We start from the raw sequence: 22,249 nt of genomic DNA, 5'->3' as shown, positions 1-22,249 counted from the left end.
TAGAGGTTAACTTTAGTAGAAGCACTTTAGTGTAAGATCACATTCCAGTCACATTTCTTCTTGCTGTTTGTTTAGTCTTTTATTATGAGATTAAACTCAGCAGAACCCAGCGACCACCCACATCTGCTTGCTCAGAAAAAACGCGCCATTTCTGGGCAACTTTCAGGAATCTGGGTGCACTTATGTTAATATACTACAAAAACTAATCTTTAAAAACTGCAATTTGCCAGGTCTGAAAGAATCTTTGAAAGAATGATTTTGTATTGTATTTTTTCGTCTTTTAGTAAACTAGATATCAATAAAAATTCCTCTTTTGACAGCAATTTCTATGAAATAACGTACTTACTAATTTTGAACAGAAAAAAACTTATGTACACACATTTTAGATTTTATTTTTTTTTTGTCTTTTCTGTACAGTCGATCATGAACTTAACGTTACACACGCAGTTTTTTTCATGTGAAATAGGCCTACCACTGCGATGAAAATGGTTGGAAAACACTAGAAGCCACTAAAACGCTATTAAAATGAAACTAAAATCTTCCTTTCTGCATTACATATATGTTTTATGATTCATGATACGAGAAAAGATGTCTTCTTTTTCTTAGCAACGTTGTTTTCTCTGTCTGCAGCAGGTCAGTTTCAGAATCAGAACGTTCATTGAGCGCCCTCTGCTGGTTCTGTTCAGACAGTGCTGTAAAATTAAAAATTACATGCAGCCAACAGAGGTCGTTTTATAACTGGACTTGAGCTTAAGCCTGTATCTAACAAACATGCCATCTCTTGCCTTGCGTGGTTCTAATCACAAAGAGAATTACTTTTGTGTTTTAGCCCCTGGCCTTGTTTTATTTGCATAATTTGCTAAGGGATAATACTGTGGGAAGCTGCTGATCTGTGAAAATGAAGGTGCACAAAAAGCTTTTTGTCTGCGTTAGATGAAATTAGTATTCACATGTCTATTCATTCATGTTGCATTTTGTTCTCCCCTGCCTCACCATCATAAATGCTCATTACACATCTCTAGATCATATGATCTATTAGAGACATGATAGTCTATGGTCATATTGGCATTTCTTTATCAGTTTTAAACACTCACACACTGATACACAGATAGACAGATAGATAGATAGATAGATAGATAGATAGATAGATGACAGAAATTTTAATAAAGAAAACATTAACATTCTTGAAGTCAATTCACTTTTTAACTTTATTTTAAAAAGCATAGAATGTAGAAAACCATGACTTTGACAGGGTGTAAACATTAGCATCTTTGTACAAAAAGTCTGTTCAGCAATAAATTAAGAAGTTCAGTTCATGAGATCCTCCATTGCGTTCATCCATCAAACGTTCAGAGTTATCCTCCCATCAGCATGTCATTACGCATTTGGCGCATTAGAGTAACCACAAAGCAGCAGGTGCGCTGTCAGTCCTGCGCAAATTCTCACCGTGTGACTGTAAGTGTGTCTGTGCAAACAACCAGTCCAGTGGATCTTTAGCGCCGCAGTCCACCTGGCTGCTGAACCTCAGCGTGACCTCGTCCAGGCCGAGGGAAGCACGGCGGGGCTGCAGAGCCCGGGAAGCGCTGCGCGGCGTTGAGGTAGAACCCGCATGCTTCCCCACGGGTTTACGCCTGTGAGTCCTGGATATTCTCAAAGGGCCGCAAGCAGGCTGGGCCAGTTCTTTAATGGAGTTTACATATTCATCCAGGGACTGTGAGAGGTCTTCATGCGACTCTGTTATTGTCGGTAGAGGAGCCACAGACAGGAGTAATCTTCTGGGTTTCATCCTGGAAAGAGATGAGCGACAGTTAGTTATATATGCAGTCTGCATCTGTAATGACATTTGACAGTCAAGAAATATTAGGTTGAATGTTTAATTAACATAAATAATTCAGTAAATCATACATCTCAAATTTACCTGTAGGACAAGCTTCTAGGATCAGAGTGGTGATTGTTGTGCAGAGGTTGTGTCTGTGTTTGGTTTGTTCAGGTTTAGCGGCAGCTCAACCCCTTTTATACAGTCACGGCAGTTAAGGACCGTAAGCCAAGGCACTAAATTTAGCTAAGCTCTGACCTTGCATGCCTGACAGGAAGTGTGTGTGTGCTGAGCAGAGAGTAGAGAGGAAGCTGACCAATGGGACCCCACCGCAGCTGCCCTGAATGTTTACATTGCAGTAACAATGAGACCCTGGGAGCACTCGGCCCTCCACCTACATGACACTTGACTACGCTCACTCACAATTACAACAGCTGCCAACACCATTACAGATTTTTATTTTGGTCACAGGTTTTTGTTGAAGAGCAGAGATCCAGTGGGATAAAGTCTGGTGGGCTGCAGCTCTGACCTTAGTCTTGCTTTGTGACTGTGTTGAATGATTATGTAATTAAGGAGTCAAAGAATCACAAGAATCTCCTGTTGAGGATGGACTGAACAACTGAGAATTAAATACTGTTTTCTGTGAATTCAGAAAGTAAATAGCCTAGAACTGAAATGAGATGTAGGCACAAGTTCTTCCAGCTATATAATTATGTAAATATCACCATAAAGGAATTTGTTTTAACATGGTGGTTTGTTGTGGTTTGCTTAATTAAAGTGTCACTGTGGGTTTTTTTTAAGATGAAATGCAGCTGTGGTAATAATATCAGATGAATTGTAATGTTAAATTTATGTTTTCTCACCTCATATTCACCCTTCAGCTAAATGCAAAGATATACAGTGGAGCTAAGAAAGGTGATCATTAAATTAGGTTAAATCCTTTAAACTTACATAAATAGAAGGTTGTGACAGTGTCACATGCATCTGCTACAATCAGCTATTTTAAGCAGGTGTCCTGAATCTTGCGGTTTAATCTCTGTGGTATATTTAGCTCTGTCAAATGCATTAGTCAGACGATATTGTTCTTTGTATGTGAACGGAAGAGACTTATCTACTTTGTTGACTTAGGTCTTGATAGTATTAAGACTGTGCTTAGGTGGCACGTTTCTGCCTGAAAGATCTGCATGCAGGCTGTCTGTCTGTCTATCTATCTATCTATCTATCTATCTATCTATCTATCTATCTGTCTGTCTGTCTGTCTGTCTGTCTGTCTGTCTGTCTGTCTGTCTGTCTGTCTGTCTGTCTGTCTGTCTGTCTGCCTGCCTGCCTGCCTGTCATATACTGTAACTGTCTATCTAAAATGCTGTTCTGTTGTACTTTATATTCATGAAAGATATCACAGTTATTTATTCAGAAAAATATATCATGGTTTCACCAAAAATATTAAGCAGCACATCCATTTTCAACGGTTAATAATAATAATGTTAATAATAAATGTTTCTTGAGCACCATATCAGTATATTAGAATGCTTTCTGAAGAATCATGTGACACTGAAGACTGAAATAATGACTCCTGAAAATTCAGCTTCGTTAAATGACATATATTAAAATAGAAAACAGTTATTTTAAAATGTAATAATATTTTACAATCAAATTTGGTTAGACTTTATTTTAAGGTGACGTAGTTACATTGTACTTACTCAAATAAGTACTAAGTAATATTAACTGGATGTACTTATTATAGAGTTATGGTTAGGGTTTGGTTTAGGGTTAGTTACTTGTAATTATGCATAATTTACTGTAATTACTATAGTAAGTACATGTAGTAACATGTAACTATGTCACCTTAAAATAGTGTTACCTAAAATTTCCTGTTTTTAGTTATTTGAAATATTTGAACTGTAGTCTATGTCATATGTCATGTCAATTTGAAGTGTATTTCCTAAAGTGCTGACTGTAGCCTGTATTACAGCACTGTAACATTTTTCATTCAACACTTCTGAGGGCAAATGAAACATGTATTTGGCATTTTTTGCTATTGAATTAACTGATCACTGAATTGAAAGAACATCATTGTTCAGAATCACATTCGAAAATCATACATCTAGTACGTGTGCTGTATTGTACTCCTCCCAAATAACTTTCCATAACTTCACCATCTTCAATTGAATTTCTGTGGTTTGCAACTGCCTCTTCAGCACGTACACTTGAAACTGAGCTGAGACATGAGCCAGCAGGATTTCCTCCCTCTGACAAAAGAGTAAATGATGATTATTATTATTTCTTGCAGGAAGAGGGCGAGCTGATCGTGGAGGGTTTACTCAACATCTCCTGGGGCCTGAAGAGGCCAATCAGACTCCAAATGCACGACGACAACGAGCGCTTTCGCTATGCCTGCACGGGTGCGTGGAGGTCGGAAAGCTCAGAGTCCAGCAGGTGGGTGGAACAGCCTAAATCCTGCTGCTACACCACACCCAGATGTCTCCTTTCTTTCATTAGGTCGTAACTCCATCTGTTTGTTTCATTAATTCAATCGTAGATGTCTCAGTTCATAGGCCAGGTTTTATGGGTGTAAAGGTTTTTTTGTAGGTTAAATGGCTGCTCCTTTATCTTTCACAGTCAGCTTACACTGTTAAAAAAAATCCCCGTAAAATTTATGGTAAAAAAAAAAAAACGGCAGCTGTGGTTGCCAGAACTTTACTGTAAAAATACGGTAGCAACATTTTAGGTTTTACGGGACAGCACTTAGTTTACTGTCTATTTTACAGTTCAAAACCGTATAATTTAAAGGTTTATATTGTAATACTTACGGTTCATAACTGTTTATTTTACACACTGTAAAAAAATTCTGTTAAATATAAGGTAAAAAACCCGGCTGCTGTGGTTGCCAGAAATTTACCGTAAAAAATACGGTAATGAAATTTTAGGTTTTACAGATTTAACTTAAATTTACAGTAAAAAAAACATATTTCATTAACTGATATAATGTTAATTTACCAACCTATTGAAGTACTAATATTTGTTTTGTACCTTTGTAATACACTGACAACCACCAAACACAATGGTGATGAGAGTCACATGATGAATCAAAGCTCATCACAAGCAACTTTTCCACAAACTGAGAAGGACAATACTAATATATAGAAGATGCACACAGTGTCATTCATTAAACACCATCATGGTAACACACATGAAATTTTAAAAATGCAATAAACATCAATTTAACAACATTAGATGTAACATAAAACCCTAATTTATATAACTGATTAGAAAAAATAAGAAAAACTAAGAAGAGACGGTTATTTCAACAAAAATATATCATATGTGAAGTGTCACGCAGGGAATTATGGGAATGTCAATTTACGATACGATTACGGTAATTTCACTGTAAATTATACAATGACTTGTTATTTTTCACTTCCAAAAACTGTCAATTTAATGGTATTTTACTGTAAAATTACATTAAATGTAAGGTTAGAACTATTACAGTTATTAACCGTATATAGTACAGAAACTTTGTTAAACAATTAACTGTTTTTCACCATAGTATTTTTACAGTCTTTTACCATTAAAATCACAATCATTTTTTTACAGTGTAGATTTGATCATAGATAATGCCTTGTACTTTTCCTAAAATCCAATAAATACTTTTCTTTGAGATTTAATGCACTTTCTATCATAGCTGTAATTCTGTAAGCGATGATGACCTGTGGTCATTGTTAGAAAGGAATATTCTGGCACATGGTTGAAACTGGGTGAAAGCTGCAGTTGTGTGGTCCTTCGCTGACAGAGGAACTAGCTATTAACGTGGGCTCACGTGCAGCACTCATCTGTATCATGGAAATTTTAATCAGCTCACAAGTATCATATCCAAAGCTGTGGTGACCTTGATTTGATGCTGGAAGCAAAAAGATTCAGCACGTGAACATAAGAAGATTGTCATCTTGATCACATTAGTCAAATCAGTTAACATTATTATATAATATTATAGCACAGATAAATCAATCAGAATTTCCAATGAAATATTCCAGTTATTTAATAGAAAATTCCTAATTTAAAGTAAATAAATATAAATAAAGTTATTATTGAACACTTTCCATGAATATTATACAAAAAGACAAAAATCTTCTATAGAGAAAACTATTAGATATGTAAAACAAATTGTGCAATATCTAAAGTAAAATTAACATGAAAAGTAGCTTAAAGGGTTAGTTCACCCAAAAATGAAAATAATGTCATTTATTACTCACCCTCATGTTGTTCCACACCCGTAAGACCTTCGTTAATCTTCGGAACACAAATTAAGATATTTTTGATTAAATCCGATGGCTCAGCGAGGCCTGCATAGACAGCAATGGTACTTCCTCTCTCAAGATCCATAAAGGTACTAAAAACATAAATCAGTACATGTGAGTTCAGTAGTTCTACCTCAATATTATAAGGCGACGAGAATATTTTTTGTATACAAAATAATAACTTTTTAACAATATCTAGTGATGGCCGATTTCAAAACACTGCTTCGGAGCGTTGTGAATCTTTTGAATCGAATCAGTGATTCGGATCGCGTATCAAACCACCAAACTGCTGAAATCATGTGACTTTGGCGCTCCGAACCACTGATTTGATTTGTAAAGCTCCGAAGCTTCATGAAGCAGTGTTTTGAAATCGGCCATCACTAGATATTGTTAAAAAGTCATTATTTTTGGCACACAAAAAATACTCTTGTCGCTTTATAATATTAAGGTTGAAACAATGTACTCACATGAACTGATTTAGATATGTTTTTAGTACCTTTATGGATCTTGAGAGAGGAAGTACCATTGCTGTCTATGCAGGCCTCGCTGAGCCATCGGATTTAATAAAAAATATCTTTATTTGTGTTCCGAAGATGAACAAAGGTCTTAGGGGTGGAGAACGACATGAGGGTGAGTAATAAATGACATTATTTTCATTTTTGGGTGAACTAACCCTTTAACATCAAAGGTTAATGTAAAATGAATACTGCTTAAAGGATTAGTCCACTTTTAAATTAAAATTTCCTGGTAATTTACTCACCCCCATGTCATCCAAGATGTCCATGTCCTTCTTTCTTCATTCAAAAAGAAATTAAGGTTTTTGATGGAAACATTCCAGGATTATTCTCCTTGTAGTGGACTTCAATTGTCCCCAAATGGTTGAAGATCAAAATGACAGTTTCAGTGAAGCTTCAAAGGGATTTAAACGATACTAGACGAGGAATAAGGGTCTTATCTAGTGAAACGATCCGTCATTTTCTAAAATAAAAAATAAAAATGTATATGCATTTTAAACACTAATGATCGCCTTGCAAGTGCTTCCGCCAGACCGCCTTCTGTGTTCTTCAAAAAGCTTACGCTGTATGTCCTACACCTTCCCTATTCAACGTAAGTAAATAATCCTGGAATGTTTTCATCAAAAACCTTAATTTCCTTTCGACTGAAGAAAGAAGGACATGGACATCTTGGATGACACGGGGTGAGTAAATTATCAGGAAATTTTTATTTGAAAGTGAACTAATCCTTTAAGGGTTTAAAGTGTAATCCATATACTGGTAATAAAAATGTGGTTGCAAATTTTCTGAGCTTCATTTAAATAAATAGAAGATATTATGTAGTGTGATCTCTCGCGATGATCATACAACATTTTTTAGATGGTCATACAACAACTGCTGAAGAAGAACATAACAATAATTGATATTATTCCATTTGAAGGCTTTTTTTGTACCATATCCATTGAAAGCTTATAGTTTGCCATAACATTGTTCAATTAGACATTTTTGTGGTTGTTTACAGGAATGAAAACGGTGAGCAGAGTTTTTCACACCAGTTTTGTTTAGAGCCCAACAACAACAAAGTCAGTGCCACACCTGTACCCAGTGAGTATGAAAAGCATCCAGACCTCTCCACACAAAAATAGGAAAACCTTTAAATGCTCTTTTTAATATTGAAGATTGTTATAGATTATTATTCTTAACTGAACTAAATGCATAATTGGACGTTCCTAACATTTTTCTGACATGGAGGGCTCTAGTAAAGATCTCATCTTTGAATGTCTCATCTTAATATTAGCCTACTCATGTCTCTGAATGCTGTTCTGCTGCAGGTATGGATGGTGCTGAGGAGGACATTCCTCAACTGCTGAGAACAAGAAGTGATGCCAGCTTTGTGAATATCCAAAGAAGATCTAAAATCCACAGCTCTGCCGATTCACAGAGAATAAAAAGACATCGCTTCTCCATCAATGGCCATTTCTACAACCACAAAGTAATTGTACTTTATTATTCTTAATAAGCACAGTTAAACTTGAACTGTGACTATCTATAAAGCTTTCACCCAGAGAACACTGGGGCAGCCTCTCAGGCCGAAGGCAGAGATGAGTTGGAAGTCTTCCATGCTCCAAGCTCAGGACAATAGTACAATAGAGCTCACTGAAAGATAACATTCCTTGTGCCTGGCAAGGGGCCTGGTGCTCTCATAAAGTGCCACAGCAGCATCTGTAAAGGGAAGTGTCCGTCGTCTAAGTGTTTATGCTGTACATCAGTGTTGTGAGATGGATGCAGCTGTTGAGAGGCAGTGTTTTCCTGTGCAGGCCTTCCCTTTGGCTGCACCATGTGCTTTTATTATCTGTTGTCATCTGCCACTCTCATAAATGGTCCTCGAAGGTCATATAAGTTGGCCTGGTCCCTTTGCAGATGTGGAGATGTTTATATATATATACATATACACAGTGCCCTCCACAATTGGCACCCTTAGTAATTATGGGTGTCAATGTATTGGAGAAAAACATTTATTTCATGACGTGAGTTTCCCCCCACTTTCAATTGTTTTACTTCGATGAAAGGTTAGAATTTTGATATAAACTGATATACTTTTTTTTTCAGGATTCTTTGATAGATAGAAAGTCCAAAAGAACAGCATTTATTTTGAATTGAATTTTTTTTGTAACAATATAAATGTCTTTACAGCCACTGTTGATAAATTTAATGCATCTTTTCTGAAACAAAAACACATTTTTAAAATCATTCTATAGCTGCAAGTCATTTTATTGCCTTATGCTAATTAAATGGCACAGCATACAAGTGCCTCATTTTGGCTTTTATCACCACAGACTATATTACCTTTCATAACTTACTGTATATTGTACAGTACATTATATTAATTTTATTGTGGCCTGTTTTTTTTCTTCCAAATGTTATTTGCCAAATTTTACACTAAACTTGTACCACATCATTTATGAAAGGTTAAACATTTACAATTATTGCTGAACTTGATCTCCTTTCTTTACAGACATCAGTTTTTACTCCATCATATGGATCAGTGACGAATGTGCGAGTGAACAGCACTTTAACAACACATCAAGTTCTTAACCTGCTTCTTAATAAGTTTCGGGTAAGTTTTCCCTAATTCAGCTGAATATGATGATCTTTACTACTCATTACTTCTCTGTTTTGTACTTCTTTATAGGTTGAGAATAAGGCAGATGAGTTTGCCCTCTACCTAGTCCATGCATCAGGGGGTAAGGCTTGTCATTCTTAAGTTTACACTGTTTAGTTTCTGCAAGAGTCAACTGAATCTGCGGATTTCTGCTGGGTTTTTTTTTTGTTCGCCCATCTTTTGTCCCCAGAGAGAACAAAACTTAAGGACACAGAATACCCTTTGGTATCTCGCCTGCTGCATGGTCCATGTGAAAAAATCGCCAGAATATTTATTTTGGAAAAGGACCTTGGTGAAGAGATTACATACGATGTGAGTATTTTTGTGAGTATTTCAAAGTTCACAATAGGTCATTCAGAATGTGATTCCCCTGGCAAACTTATATTCTGTTGTTCAAATATAGATACAGTAAACAATAATGTCACTTCCAGATATCAAGTCTAATTTTAGGATCCTACCAAGTGGACTAACAATGGTACAAATATTTCTATTGCATATTTATTCAAAGGTCAGTATGCATTTTTATAAAGAAATGAATACATTTATACAACAAAGATTTATTAAATTGATCAAAATGACAGTAAAGACATTTATAATGTTACAAAAGATTTTTATTTCAAATAAATGCTGTTCTTCTAAACTTTCTATCCATCAAAGAATCCTGAAAAAAAAATGTATCATGGTTTCCACAAAAATATTAATCAGTACAAAACTAATAGTAATAAGAAAGGTTTCTTAGCATGATAAAATGATTTCTGAAGGATCATGTGACACTTAAGACTGTAATGGCTACTGAAAATTAATCTTTGCCAACACAGAATAAATGACATTTTAAAATATATTCAAATAGAAATCAGCTATTTTAAATTGTAATATTTCACAACATTTTAATGTATTTTTGATCAAATAAATGCAGCCTTGGTGAGCATAAGAAACTTCTTTCAAAATCTTACAAACCCTAACATTTGGAACAGTAGTGTATGTGCAAGTTCTCTGTGTTATTTTTGTTAATATTCAGAACATTCATTGCTTATATTTCAGTGGTTAATACATTAATGCATTGTCTTTCAGGTTGCACAGTATATTAAGTTTGAAATGCCCGTTTTGGACAGTTTCATCAAGAAACTGAAAGAGGAGGAAGAGAGAGAGATTTTAAAACTGACAAGAAAGTAAGCAAGTACAATATTCTTTGTTTCCTTAACACAACAATATATTCATTTTTGTCTTTGTTGTACTTTTGTTTTTTACAGATACAGTGCACTGAGGTCAATGATATTACAGAAATTGGATGGCATCTCTGACAGTGCAAATTATGCGTGAGAAAATGTGCTGATGGTTTAGAGCAGAGGCATCTTCTCTATTGTATATTCAACAGCAGTGAGCCACAGATAGTTTTAGGTTTTTCATTTTTGGTGAAGACGTCAGCGCAATAACTAGTATAAGAAAAGTATAATCTACTGGTATTTAGTAATTAGCAGCTGTAAGTACTTTTACCCACAATTCTCAGGTGTTACTTACAAATGACCTAGAATGTTATTTTATGATGCATTTATGCTCCATGACATTAAAAGACATTTTTTGTCATTGTATGTTACATAATATATACACGCCTGACAAGTTTGTACAGTAACAATGTTACCTTTTATACATTTTAAAATGAAACTAATATATGAGGAATTGTTCTGTTGTACAATATCAGTGAAATGCAATTACCCTGCCTCCTTGTTTATTTTAGATGCCTTTTTGCTACACATATGTAGCCGATGTATTGAATATAATGCATTGCTTACAATGTTGTTATTTATTTTTGTTTGTTTCTAAGAAATGCCTTATACTGTATGGACAGAGATGTACAGTAATTGTCAATTATGTGCGTGCCTACCCATGATAAGGAGGAGCAAAACTGTGCGTTTATGTGTGTGTGTTCAAGGACTCAAAGAAATGTGGTTCCACTGTGGTTTTACTCCTATAAAAGGACATTAGCCATCTTGGTAGAGTTAACTGGAGTTCAAGGACAGAAGGAGGCATACAGCTTGCACCTGCAAGGCCTTGAGAAGGATCTTGGGAAAGTTACAACTTGCTTCAAATCAAGAAGATTAGAACCTAACTTTGGCGGTAAACAACAGGAGTATAAAAGTTGATTGCCTCTTCGGATACTGATATGTCAGTACCCCCGATACCTAGAAGCCTAGAGCTGAGGACAAGAAACCCGAATCCCAGAAATGAATACACCTTTGATTCAAAGTGTAATTATTGTATTTTATACTTTAATAATGAACAATTTGCCTTTACATTTTTGTTTATTATAAAAAGAAATTGAATTGATTACAAAAACTGCCTACCGAGACTGATTTATAGTGTTTTAAGACTTTGAATAAGAACATACCACAGATAAGTCTTTTTACTTTACCTTACTTTACCTAACCTGAGAATAAAGAATAAGATTAAAGGGGTTAAGATTAAAGTACACACTGCAAAACAGTTCATTTGGTCTTAAGTAGCATCTTTGTTTTGCTAACATACAGTGTCATGTTAGTTTTGTACTCACCTATAAAATATCTAATTCATGACACATTAAAAGGCAAGGCAATTTTATTTGTATAGCACATTTCATACACAATGGTAATTCAAAGTGCTTTACATAAAGAAGAACCAAATACATAAGAATAAAAATGGAATGCATAAGAAATAAAAATAACAGCAAAAACACGGAATATCACTACCTGGATAGAAGAGTTAGGAAGTTTCAGGGAGTTTTTTGTTGTCCGTCAGAGCGGATCTAAACTAATCTTCCTCACGCTGGAGGGATAACTGTACTCAACTTTGTTGTCCGTCAGAGCGGATCTAAATGGAAAAATATTTATATTTGTCAGGTAGCTGTGCATTTAAACAGTACCCTTACAGACAAATCTTCCTGGACTAACTCTATCCAGAGCTCCATCCAGGGATAACTTTACTCAACTTTGTCGTCCATCATAGCGGATCTAAATGGAAAAATATTTATATTTGTCAGGTAGCTGTGCGTTTAAACAGTACCCTTACAGACAAATCTTCCTGGACTAACTCTTGTCAGAGCTCCATCCAGGGACAACAAATGCTTACTTCCTAACTCTCCCAGCTCTTTCAACCAGACAGCAAGATTTAAAATGCATTAAAAGTCAGAAATATAAAGATGATACATAAAAGATTGATATAAAATGCATTAAAAATGAAATAAAAACAAGAAAAAGAATTAAAAGAACAAAAAAGATAATACGTATAAAATAAAGTGCAAACAGTTCGGACATAGCACAGTGCTCAATCAGTAAATGCATAGCTAAAAAGATATGTTTTGAGTCTGGATTTGAATGTGGCTACTGTTGTAAAATACTTATTAAAAGTCTGTTTGCCATTATCATTATATTTAAAATTGATGCTCATGAACCTATTCTATTACAATACAATCCCATGGTGTTTCATTTTATTATCTCATTATTTCATTATCATTGTTTTATTGCTTGAGAAAAATGTTGTGGTGTTTCCCTTATGTTCACAATGAGCATTTCTTATTGTTCTTTGAGTGACCCTTGCACTAAGCCAGTTCCCACAAGCTAAAAAAGCTCATGTTATTGAGACTAACACATGAAGTCAGTGGCTTCTGGCTAGAGTGCCCATGTTACACAGTGGGAGGCATCCTGGGAACAGGGAACATTACTTAAGGTGGTTCCCATTTCCTGAAGAAATAGCACAAAGAGAAAAACTAAACACTGTGTTTGTGTACACTTGTAGAGTCAATTATCTATGCCACATAACATCATTGTATGATATCTTAGTTAATTTGTAAATAATGATTTGAAATGTATTTTTATATTTCTTATTTTTGAGAACAGTGTAGGAATATTTCTGGCTTTAGTAATAGTAGCTATAACCTGTCAAGCACACTTGACATTTGTTATACATTGAATGATAATTCGCCTGCTGCCTATAGGTGCATGACAGTACATTCTGCCAAAGAATTTGTTTTGCAAGCCCTTAAAATATAGTACACAGTAGTCTATATTAAATACACATTAACATTTGTGTGCATCAGTAGTGCTTTACGTACGTGCTTTAAGTACATTTTAACACTCTATGGGACATCGTCATTTATAAATGACACTAAGAAAATTGCATTTAAAATACAATAATAATGTTCAACAAAAAAAAGTAATATAATATCCTCCTGAGACCCAGAAAAAAAAAGTTTTTTGAATTTAGTATTTTTTCACGTCATTACATTGTTTAGAGCATAGGAAACAAATGAAAAAAAAAAAAAAAACATTTTTGAAAAATTATATTTTATTCATATGTTATGCTATGTCCTCTGTAGTGGACACCAGGACTAAGTTGTTTAAAAAATAAAATTACATTAAATTACATGTATAGGCAAAAAACAATGGAATTTTTTCTTTTTAATCACCAATCAATTTTTAGGCTTCAGGATTTTTTTTTTAACCAAACTTTGTATAAAGATGATTCTCAACTATGTTATGAAAGATATAATGGAATTAATTGATATACCATTTTACTTTATGCAGTATGTGGGTAAAATAGCCATACATTGGTTTTCCCATTCAATACAATGTATTCATACATTGTATCTAATTTGCATATTAATGTGTTCTTGGAGCAACATGCAATGAAAAAAGAAGTGTAATAATGTAATAATTGGCAGCATTTTCATAATAATATCTAATAATTAACAGGAATATCGATATACAATTTCTTTCCCTATTCACTTGTTGTATCTCCTAAAATGCCTGATAAACATGATTTTAGTCCTGGTGTCCTCTAACAGAGGTCATGTATGAAATCAATGTCCTGTTTCATAACAGAAAGTCATATTATGATTTCAAACCCCATAAGATTTTCCTGAGATGTTGATTTATAACAAACAATTTGAAAAATAATCAGATTTAAATGATAATTACAAAATATTATCATATTTCCATAAGAGTGCTAATTTTCATTTTCAGTCATATTTAAAGACCAAGAAGTTGTTATTGTCATGGCAAAACCTCTAAAAATTTGCAAAAAAAAATTTGGTATCTCTGCAAAGCCCAGAATGTGCTCTTTACAGGACATCCAGACTTAAAACTGTGACATGTATGATGTCAGAGAAAATCACTAAAATATAATGTCCACTACAGAGGCCAAAATTCTATTCCTGGGTCCCAGGAGGATATGACATCCCCTTCAGCCAATAAAATTAAAATCAATTTGCCATGTGCTTGACATTCTGGCAACAAGGAAGAGAAGGAGACATTAGTACATGTTAGGTCACATGTTGTCAAGGCATTTAGTTCATTTTAGACTCGAATGTTCATAAAGCTTTTTTTAATGTTTTTTGAAACACTAAGACCTTTACTTACACTCCTTTTCAGAAAATGCATTTGAATGTGTGAAGTTTAATCATTTACCCTAATAGGACAAAGTCAGTTATGATGGCAGCCTAAAAAAAGGTCATCAGCGTCAGTGGCATTAGTCATGACGGCACCCTAAAAAAAAGGTCAAAGATCAGATGTAGAAAACTAATGTTGGAAAATGATGTTAGTCTTAAATATATGTAAAATATAAAGTCATTTATTTTTTCTCGATGTGATTTCACAATCAGTCCCACAGAGGGTTAACAATCTTGATTTTTGTACTTTGTACTACACTATTATTTGAGGAAACTTAGGAACTTAGCCTTTTGTACGACAAAAAGATTTTGTCTGCTGTTTACCCTTTGTAACTGGCTTGCTAACTATTGCCCACATTTCACATATGACAAACGTTTAACGGCGTGAAACTAAGATTATACTGCCCTCTTCTGAAAAAACCTTACTGTGTGAAAATTGCAGTTGTTTTTTATGATCTTTATGAACGGTCTTCAAAAGATTTCAGAAACAACTTTAACTGGCATTCAAAGTGCTAAACACATAAATGAAATCTTTAGGCAAAAAAAAAAAAAAACAACAACAACAACAACAACAAAAAAAACCCTAATTAATATAACAATATTATAGGCTTTTAATATAACATCTTCGACTTTAACAAATTCTACTTTTTATCTCATAATTATAATTTACCAAAGCATGATTTTTTTTTTCTTATGTGGCGGAAATGATCTTTCATAATAAATAGCTTCTTTTTTTATCGTTACAAAAACTACACACACCATCAATGTCAAAGAGCTGGAGCGTTTACTTTAACATTTACCCTCTGAACATTCAACATGGTGAAATGAATAAATGATTACAAACAATAAATATGCATATTGTACAATTGACCGGCAATACTTTTTAAGGGAACATATAGGAGACAACATAAAAACTAACAAAATATTAAATTAACAATTTATTACTTTAAAAGTATCAAATGTTTAACGGAAACGAATCACTTCCGGTTTATCGGACGTCATTTTTGTTCTGTGCAAAAAGGCAGCATTAAAGTGGATCTGTTTAACTTAGTTTTTATAAAGTATCTTAGAGGAACCATTCAGACCCTCAAATTTCCATAGAATGATTCTGAGACCAGCGTCTAGCTGACGCGTTCGTGTGTCAAGCACAGTTCACGCGAGTTGGGGAGGGGCGTTGAGCGTAAGAGCAGTTGAACAGTTACTTCAGTCCTCCATGAAGGTGTCGCGCACAAAGAGATTCAATGGCATTACGTTCAGCTCGGGATTCTCAAATATTTATAATTGGATGCGGCATCTCGGGAATTGGTGCTGCTCAGAAATTACTAAAACACGGTTTTCATAATGTTCACATCATAGAAGCGACTGCAAGAAGCGGTGGGAGAATACGAACGGGAAGACTGGGTATGTACAGGCAGAGCTGTCGCAAAGGCTGTGCCAAGTGTGCGACCGCACAAGGGCCTCGAGCAATGTAAAGTGACAGCTGACATGATGATGTAAAGCCAATAGTTCATGTTTTTTTCTCCTTCGAAAAACTGTAATAGTTAAAAGACATAGCTAAACGTGAGAATATGTGTATAGTGACTGTATTATTCTGCAAGTTAAAATGTATTATGTACTGTAGTAACTTAAAATATTGCTTTGAGCGTGTGTGTGTGTGATTCACGCGCATACATGTCAGTCGGCGCGGCTTTGCATGTCAAGTTTGTAGAGAGCTTTATTCAGTCCATTTTAATTTCTGATTTTGGCCGCCTCTGAAATGGGTCAAACTATAGATATTACCTGAGAAGTTCAAGTAAATACGCTAGAAATCCGCGCTCATTCAAGGATGTGCATTTATTGCAAGGACGGAGAAAACATGGACACCTGTAGGATTTCATCCGACGGTACACACAAAGGGTTTTTTATTTAACACTAAAAAGTTAAAGCATATGTATTATGATCAGTGAGTGCAACGGTACCGAACGAGTGTAGCCTACTCTATCTCTAGACGCTTTTTAAATCTAAAAAGCAACGAAATTGGGAGACATCCATTTAGCGCATATTCAGAGGAAAACAACTGGGAGTAGGAAAACAGGTTGTGCGCATTTCAGTTACACAGCTGTTCAACTGAATATACGAAGCGATTTTTTCTTAAATATCCACAACACAATCAACAGACCCGCGTTACTATAGCAGCCCATCATCCTATAAGATGACTTGCTTACCGTATCTCTTAAGGCCGGAACACACCAAGCCGACGCCGACGAACTAGTGGTGACGAAAACAGACTGCGGGGTTGGCTCACGTCGGCAGCGTCTGTGTCCAAAGTTGCCCTGACACACCAAACCGACGCTTACCACCCGACGGCCAAGTAGCACGTCCGTTCTGCGCCTGCGCAAGATGAAATGCCTTTCCGTACCAGCAGGTGGCAGTAGCTGAACAGCCAATCAGAATGATTAGATGGCCCGACGGACCGACGAGCGCCGACGCCGATTCAACATTTCGAATCGGCCGGAAAAAAGCCGACGGTGCAGAACACACTGAGAAAACTTAGTCGGCCGACGAACAAAAACTGCCCGACGGCCAACCGTCGGCTTGGTGTGTTCCGGCCTTTAAAGGCCAATTCACACCGCACCGACAAACGCCAACGAACAAGTTGGCCGTTGGATTTAGAATTCTATGAGAAAAAACTGTCATGTTCACACTGACCCAACAAACACCGACAAACGAGTCACAGAGAGTCAAGTCTGACTGGGAAAATTCCGCAACTACATACGTGTAACTATGTTAACGATACTGTCAGGCAAGTTATTATATTAATAATATAGTATCATATATATTTTCATTGTATTAAAGTATTGAGGCAAAACAAAAATACTAACCTGAAATCCGAAGCGCTGTAGCCATCGATCTGATCACAACCCATTGCGTTGCGGTTGGTATACACCGGTTTTTAAACTTTTTTTAGCGCGACCCTATTTATGTGACCCATAGGCCTATACAACCATGTAGCTAAACAAGCCAAAACGAATTAATTTAAAACGAAACTGAAGGTAAACCTGCGTTGCTCTCTCTTTCGGTGAAGTGGAGCAGTGCTCTTGCTGAATGGCACGGATTGCGCTACGGACTATTGTACCTTTTTATGTTTTTTTTTTTAACTGTATTTTTTTTTTTTTATAAAGAACAAGCTGCGATGTAACGTTTAAAGGCCAATTCACACCGCGCCGACAAACGCTCGTCTGTTCGAGTTTGTTGGATAGGTGTGATACCCCTGTTGGCGTCTGATGGAGTCTGTTTTCACCCGACTGAACATGTTTAATCGGCGTTTGTTGGGTCGTGTAATGTCTGAGCAGTGTGAGCAGTTTTCCAACAAACTCTGACGTAATCTGACCTGGCCACGAACCGTTGCCATGACGATGAGGCAAGTCCCCTGCAAAAACAGCTGTTTGATCGCGCCCGCGCCTCACGCACACACAACAAAGCACTTTAAACGTGACATCGCAGCTTGTTCTTTATAAAAAAATTAAAAAAAAATACAGTTAAAAAAAAAAAAAAAACATGTGAAAGGTACAATAGTCCGTAGTGCAATCCGCGACTCCGCAAGAGCACTGCTCCACTTCACCGAAAGAGAGAGCAACGCAGGTTTACCTTCAGTTTCGTTTTAAATTAATTCGTTTTGGCTTGTTTAGCTACATGGTTGTATAGGCCTATGGGTCACATAAATAAAAAGGGTCGCGCTAAAAAAAGTTTAAAAACCGGTGTATACCAACCGCAACGCAATGGGTTGTGATCAGATCGATGGCTACAGCGCTTCGGATTTCAGGTTAGTATTTTTGTTTTGCCTCAATACTTTAATACAATGAAAATATATATGATACTATATTATTAATATAATAACTTGCCTGACAATATCGTTAACATGGTTACACGTATGTGTGGAATTTTCCCAGTCAGACTTGACTCTCTGTGACTCGTTTGTCGGTGCGGTGTGAATTGGCCTTTATAGTTTCTTGACACATGTACAGGAAATTGGGTTAGCATATTTTATTTATTAAACTTAGATTCTAATGATGTATAATTATACTGATATTTAGTCAGTATAATGGACAAGTAAAAAAATCAGCTGAAAAATCATTCTAAATGTAATGTATATTATATGCAAATAAGGCATGCTGTCTTAAAGTCTAGTTTTTCCTATAGGGTTAATAAGTAAACCCAATAAACCACACTGGAAAACATTCGGGCCAGGGTCATCTATATAACAGTAAATGAAAGTAGCGTTATACATTTTAACTGAAAGGTTTAATCGTGTTTTAAGAACAAATGTATGTGTTTTCTAAATGTCAGTTTAGGTCAAGTTGTTACACGTGTTGACAATGTTACAAATCGATGCAATTTATTAAATACAATATTTCTTGGCCACAAATAAAAAAAAAGTTACCTTTCATATTTTTGCTGTTTCATGTTATAATCATTTTAATGTTTACATTTTGCTGAATAGACAGGCAGGTTTCATTATGACAACTTTTTCTACATAGTACGTGTGACAACATGTCTCGTTATTAAGGCACAAGAGGTGTGTTCAATGTTCAGTAGATTTTTTTTTTTGTTGCCAAGACTTGAATGTACACTGAGAAAAAAAATCTCCATAGATGCATATCACATTTATTTTTATCACATTTTTTTCTTTTGTTCAAGGTGACAACATTGTAGAGATTGGCGCCAACTGGATCCATGGCCCATCAAAGGAAAACCCAGTGTTTCGTTTGGCATGTGATTACCAGCTCCTTGACAAAGAATCAATGTCTGAGGAAAACCAGGCCATTGACATTGGTGGTCATCCATTGTTTGTTCCCAACTGGTTTACCAGTTCAGGTCGGAAACTGGGGCCTGAGACGATGGGTCCAGCGGTGGAGCTTTTCATGAACTTACTGGAAAGGAGCCAGCAGTTCCATGACAGTGGTGGAGAACCTCTGCCGAGTGTTGGGGAGTTTGTCAAGGCAGAGGCTGAACGGCTGGCCCCGGAGGAGTGGAAGGAGGACCAGGCTAACATTGCGATAAGAATGGCCATGATAAACACATTGCTCAAGCTGGAGTGCTGTGTCAGCGGAACACACACAATGGATGATGTTGGCCTTGGAGCATTTGGCATGTATAAGACTCTTCCAGGACTGGACTGCACTTTCCCAGGGTGAGTGATCAGAGTCCCAGAGCCTTTCTTGTACATTTTTTAATCAATTGTCTCAATTATCCAATTCCAACAATGCTTTCTTAAATCTTGTAAAGTTTTCTAAATGTGTTCATGCACTCTTTTCCCCTTAGAGGTTATGAAGGTTTAACTGATCACATGATGAAGGAACTTCCCAATGACATAGTCTTGTACAACAAGCCAGTGAAGTGCATTCACTGGAACTACACCAAGAATGGACCAAATACTAAGGGAATGTTATTCCCCATTATGATTGAATGTGTTAATGGAGAGACATTTGCAGCAGACCATGTTATTGTCACCGTACCACTGGGTATGTATAGTACATTCTGCATGACTTGTTGGCTTAGCTAACAATTTGCATCGGACACTCATTTGTATACTACTGTACATCATTTGTTTGGTAATTGTAATTGTCATTTTATTATATATATAATTTTCATATTACATGAATGAAAATAAATAATTTTCATAATATCGCTTTATAACATTCTTATAACTTTCTGCAAGGCCTATAACTCATCTGATGTGCTATTTCATTACAGGATACCTGAAGAAGCACCAGAACACTTTTCTGAGCCCTTCTCTTCCACTGCACAAATTGCACTCAATCCAGAGAATGGGCTTTGGGACCAACAACAAGATCTTTCTTGAGTTTGAGCAGCCTTTCTGGGATGAAGACTGTGAGTTGATCTACCTTGTATGGGAGGACGAGACCCATCTTGCTGATGTTGTTTCAGATGTGAAGATGTCCTGGATTAGAAAGTTGATTGGGTTCACTGTGCTGAAGCCCACAGAGAGGTAAAAATAATGGAATTTTCTCCAATACTGCTGTTTAAACCATTATGAATATGATTTTCTGATGTTGTGCAGATATGGACACGTGCTCTGTGGATGGATTGCGGGGCGGGAATCTGAGTACATGGAAACTCTGTCTGAATTTGAAGTGCTGCACAGTGTCACACAGCTCCTTCGCTTATTTACTGGTAAATAACTTTTTACAGCTTGATAGGACATTGTTGATGAGGTCCAAAAAATCTGAGACTACATGCAAAATGTTGACTTAAAGGATTAGTTCACTTTGAAGTGAAAATTACCCCAAGCTTTACTCACCCTCAAGCTATCCTAGCTGTATATGACTTTCTTCTTTCTGATGAACACAATCGGAGAAATATTAATAAATATCCTGACGCATCCGGGCTTTATAAAAGCAGTGAGTGAGGATCAACGAGCATGAGCTCAAGAAAGTTCCTTCAATCCACATCCATCCACCATAAACATACTCCACATGGCTCTGGGGGTTAATAAAGGCCTTCTGAAGTGAAACTATGCGTTTATAACGCTCGGATGCGTCAGGATATTTATTAATATTTCTCAGATTGTGTTCATCAGAAAGAAGAAAGTCATATACACCTAGGATGGCTTGAGGGTGAGTAAAACTTGGGGCAATTTTAATTTGAAAGTGAACTAATCCTTTAAAAATAAAATGTAATACTTGTAAATAAACAGTTTTTTTTTTTTTTTTAAAGAAAATAAGTAAATTTGTCACATTTGACCGCATTAAAAATAAATAACTATATATAAAAAAACAATGCCAATAGCTTGTCAAGTCTTTTATAACACTTTTCAGGAAATCCAACTATTACACCAAGGAAGCTTTTAAGATCTCAGTGGTTCCATGATCCCTATTCCTGCGGATCTTACAGCTATGTGGCCAAAGGTTGCTCAGCATATGATATAGACAATCTTGCTGAACCCTTGCCGCTGAAAGGCTCAAATTCTAAGGTTTGTCAATGTTTAGTCAAGCAGTTATTCTAAATTGTATGCTGTAAGCAGATTTTTTTCATTTACACTTAAACTTGCTTTAAATTACGTAACTGATAATATCTTATAACATGAATGACACTATGTTTTTACAGCCTTTGCAGGTGTTATTTGCAGGAGAAGCCACACACGGGTCTTTCTTCTCTACAGTGCATGGAGCATTGCTGAGTGGCTGGAGAGAAGCAGAGCGTCTTATATCTCACTACACTCCTGCCTCTGGGTCATTCTCATCTAAACTGTGAAAACTGTCCTCGAGTTCTGAATAACTGGAAGGACTGACACAACTCATTTTCATTAAATTATGTGCCTTATAAGGGGAATAGAAGGAAAATCTTAATGTAATTACTGAATGATTTAAAACGTCATGAATGCACTGCATGATACATGTTCAACATGTCATCCAAGTTTCGTTCAGCTCGTTCAACAAATGATGATTTGTGCGTATGTTAAAATTACAAATAATTTCTCACTGAATGCCTGTACTTTGCACTAATGTTAATTGTTTTTTTGTGATCTGAAAATAATTTTTATATTAAACAAATTTTCTAATA

At 35.9% G+C, this 22,249-nt stretch overlaps 2 protein-coding genes and 2 long non-coding RNA genes across 11 annotated transcripts in view; 2 read left to right on the top strand and 2 right to left on the bottom strand.

Moving 5' to 3' along the window:
* The window catches only part of rassf4a (Ras association domain family member 4a), a 26,337-nt gene extending 14,736 nt beyond the window's left edge, over positions 1-11,601 (top strand). For 3 of the 7 annotated variants that reach the window (XM_051917642.1, XM_051917643.1, XM_051917644.1), the window contains 8 exons: positions 4,107-4,252; positions 7,627-7,709; positions 7,937-8,097; positions 9,121-9,222; positions 9,298-9,349; positions 9,458-9,579; positions 10,339-10,436; positions 10,518-11,601. In XM_051917642.1, coding sequence (XP_051773602.1) covers positions 4,107-4,252; positions 7,627-7,709; positions 7,937-8,097; positions 9,121-9,222; positions 9,298-9,349; positions 9,458-9,579; positions 10,339-10,436; positions 10,518-10,587 — 834 coding nt within the window. In that variant the 3' untranslated portion in view covers positions 10,588-11,601. Of the gene's footprint in view, positions 1-4,106; positions 4,253-7,626; positions 7,710-7,936; positions 8,098-9,120; positions 9,223-9,297; positions 9,350-9,457; positions 9,776-10,338 lie in introns of all 7 variants that reach the window. The other 4 variants (XR_007933287.1, XR_007933286.1, XM_051917645.1 and 1 more) reach the window with 4 other exon arrangements.
* On the bottom strand, positions 1,191-4,100 carry LOC127525236 (uncharacterized). Its single transcript, XR_007933288.1, has 2 exons — positions 1,919-4,100; positions 1,191-1,787 (listed from the first exon to the last, which is right to left on the bottom strand). It is a non-coding gene; the product is annotated as an uncharacterized LOC127525236 (long non-coding RNA).
* On the bottom strand, positions 10,339-19,357 carry LOC127525238 (uncharacterized). The gene is made up of 2 exons (XR_007933290.1): positions 16,891-19,357; positions 10,339-14,783 (listed from the first exon to the last, which is right to left on the bottom strand). It is a non-coding gene; the product is annotated as an uncharacterized LOC127525238 (long non-coding RNA).
* Positions 15,678-22,249, top strand: paox (polyamine oxidase). Of its 2 annotated transcripts, none has more exons than XM_051917640.1 (7): positions 15,678-16,087; positions 19,364-19,856; positions 19,988-20,187; positions 20,420-20,675; positions 20,748-20,860; positions 21,505-21,659; positions 21,794-22,249. In XM_051917640.1, exons 1-7 carry the CDS (start codon positions 15,928-15,930, stop codon positions 21,938-21,940), a joined length of 1,524 nt encoding a protein of 507 aa, XP_051773600.1. In that variant the 5' UTR covers positions 15,678-15,927; the 3' UTR covers positions 21,941-22,249. The 2 variants fall into 2 exon arrangements, with proteins under 2 accessions (XP_051773600.1, XP_051773601.1); XM_051917641.1 differs by lacking the exon at positions 15,678-16,087 and adding an exon at positions 16,113-16,569.

The sequence above is a fragment of the Ctenopharyngodon idella genome, chromosome 13 (genome assembly GCF_019924925.1).
Source record: "Ctenopharyngodon idella isolate HZGC_01 chromosome 13, HZGC01, whole genome shotgun sequence".
Taxonomy (NCBI): Eukaryota; Metazoa; Chordata; class Actinopteri; order Cypriniformes; family Xenocyprididae; genus Ctenopharyngodon; species Ctenopharyngodon idella.
This window is presented reverse-complemented; position numbering and strand designations above follow the sequence as displayed.

Coding starts and splice junctions, on each gene's coding strand:
- paox (XM_051917640.1), top strand. CDS start 15,928: ATGGCATTACGTTCAGCTCGGGATTCTCAAATATTTATAATTGGATGC. Junction 16,088..19,363: donor AATACGAACGGGAAGACTGG/GTATGTACAGGC, acceptor CTTTTGTTCAAG/GTGACAACATTGTAGAGATT. Junction 19,857..19,987: donor CTGGACTGCACTTTCCCAGG/GTGAGTGATCAG, acceptor TTTTCCCCTTAG/AGGTTATGAAGGTTTAACTG.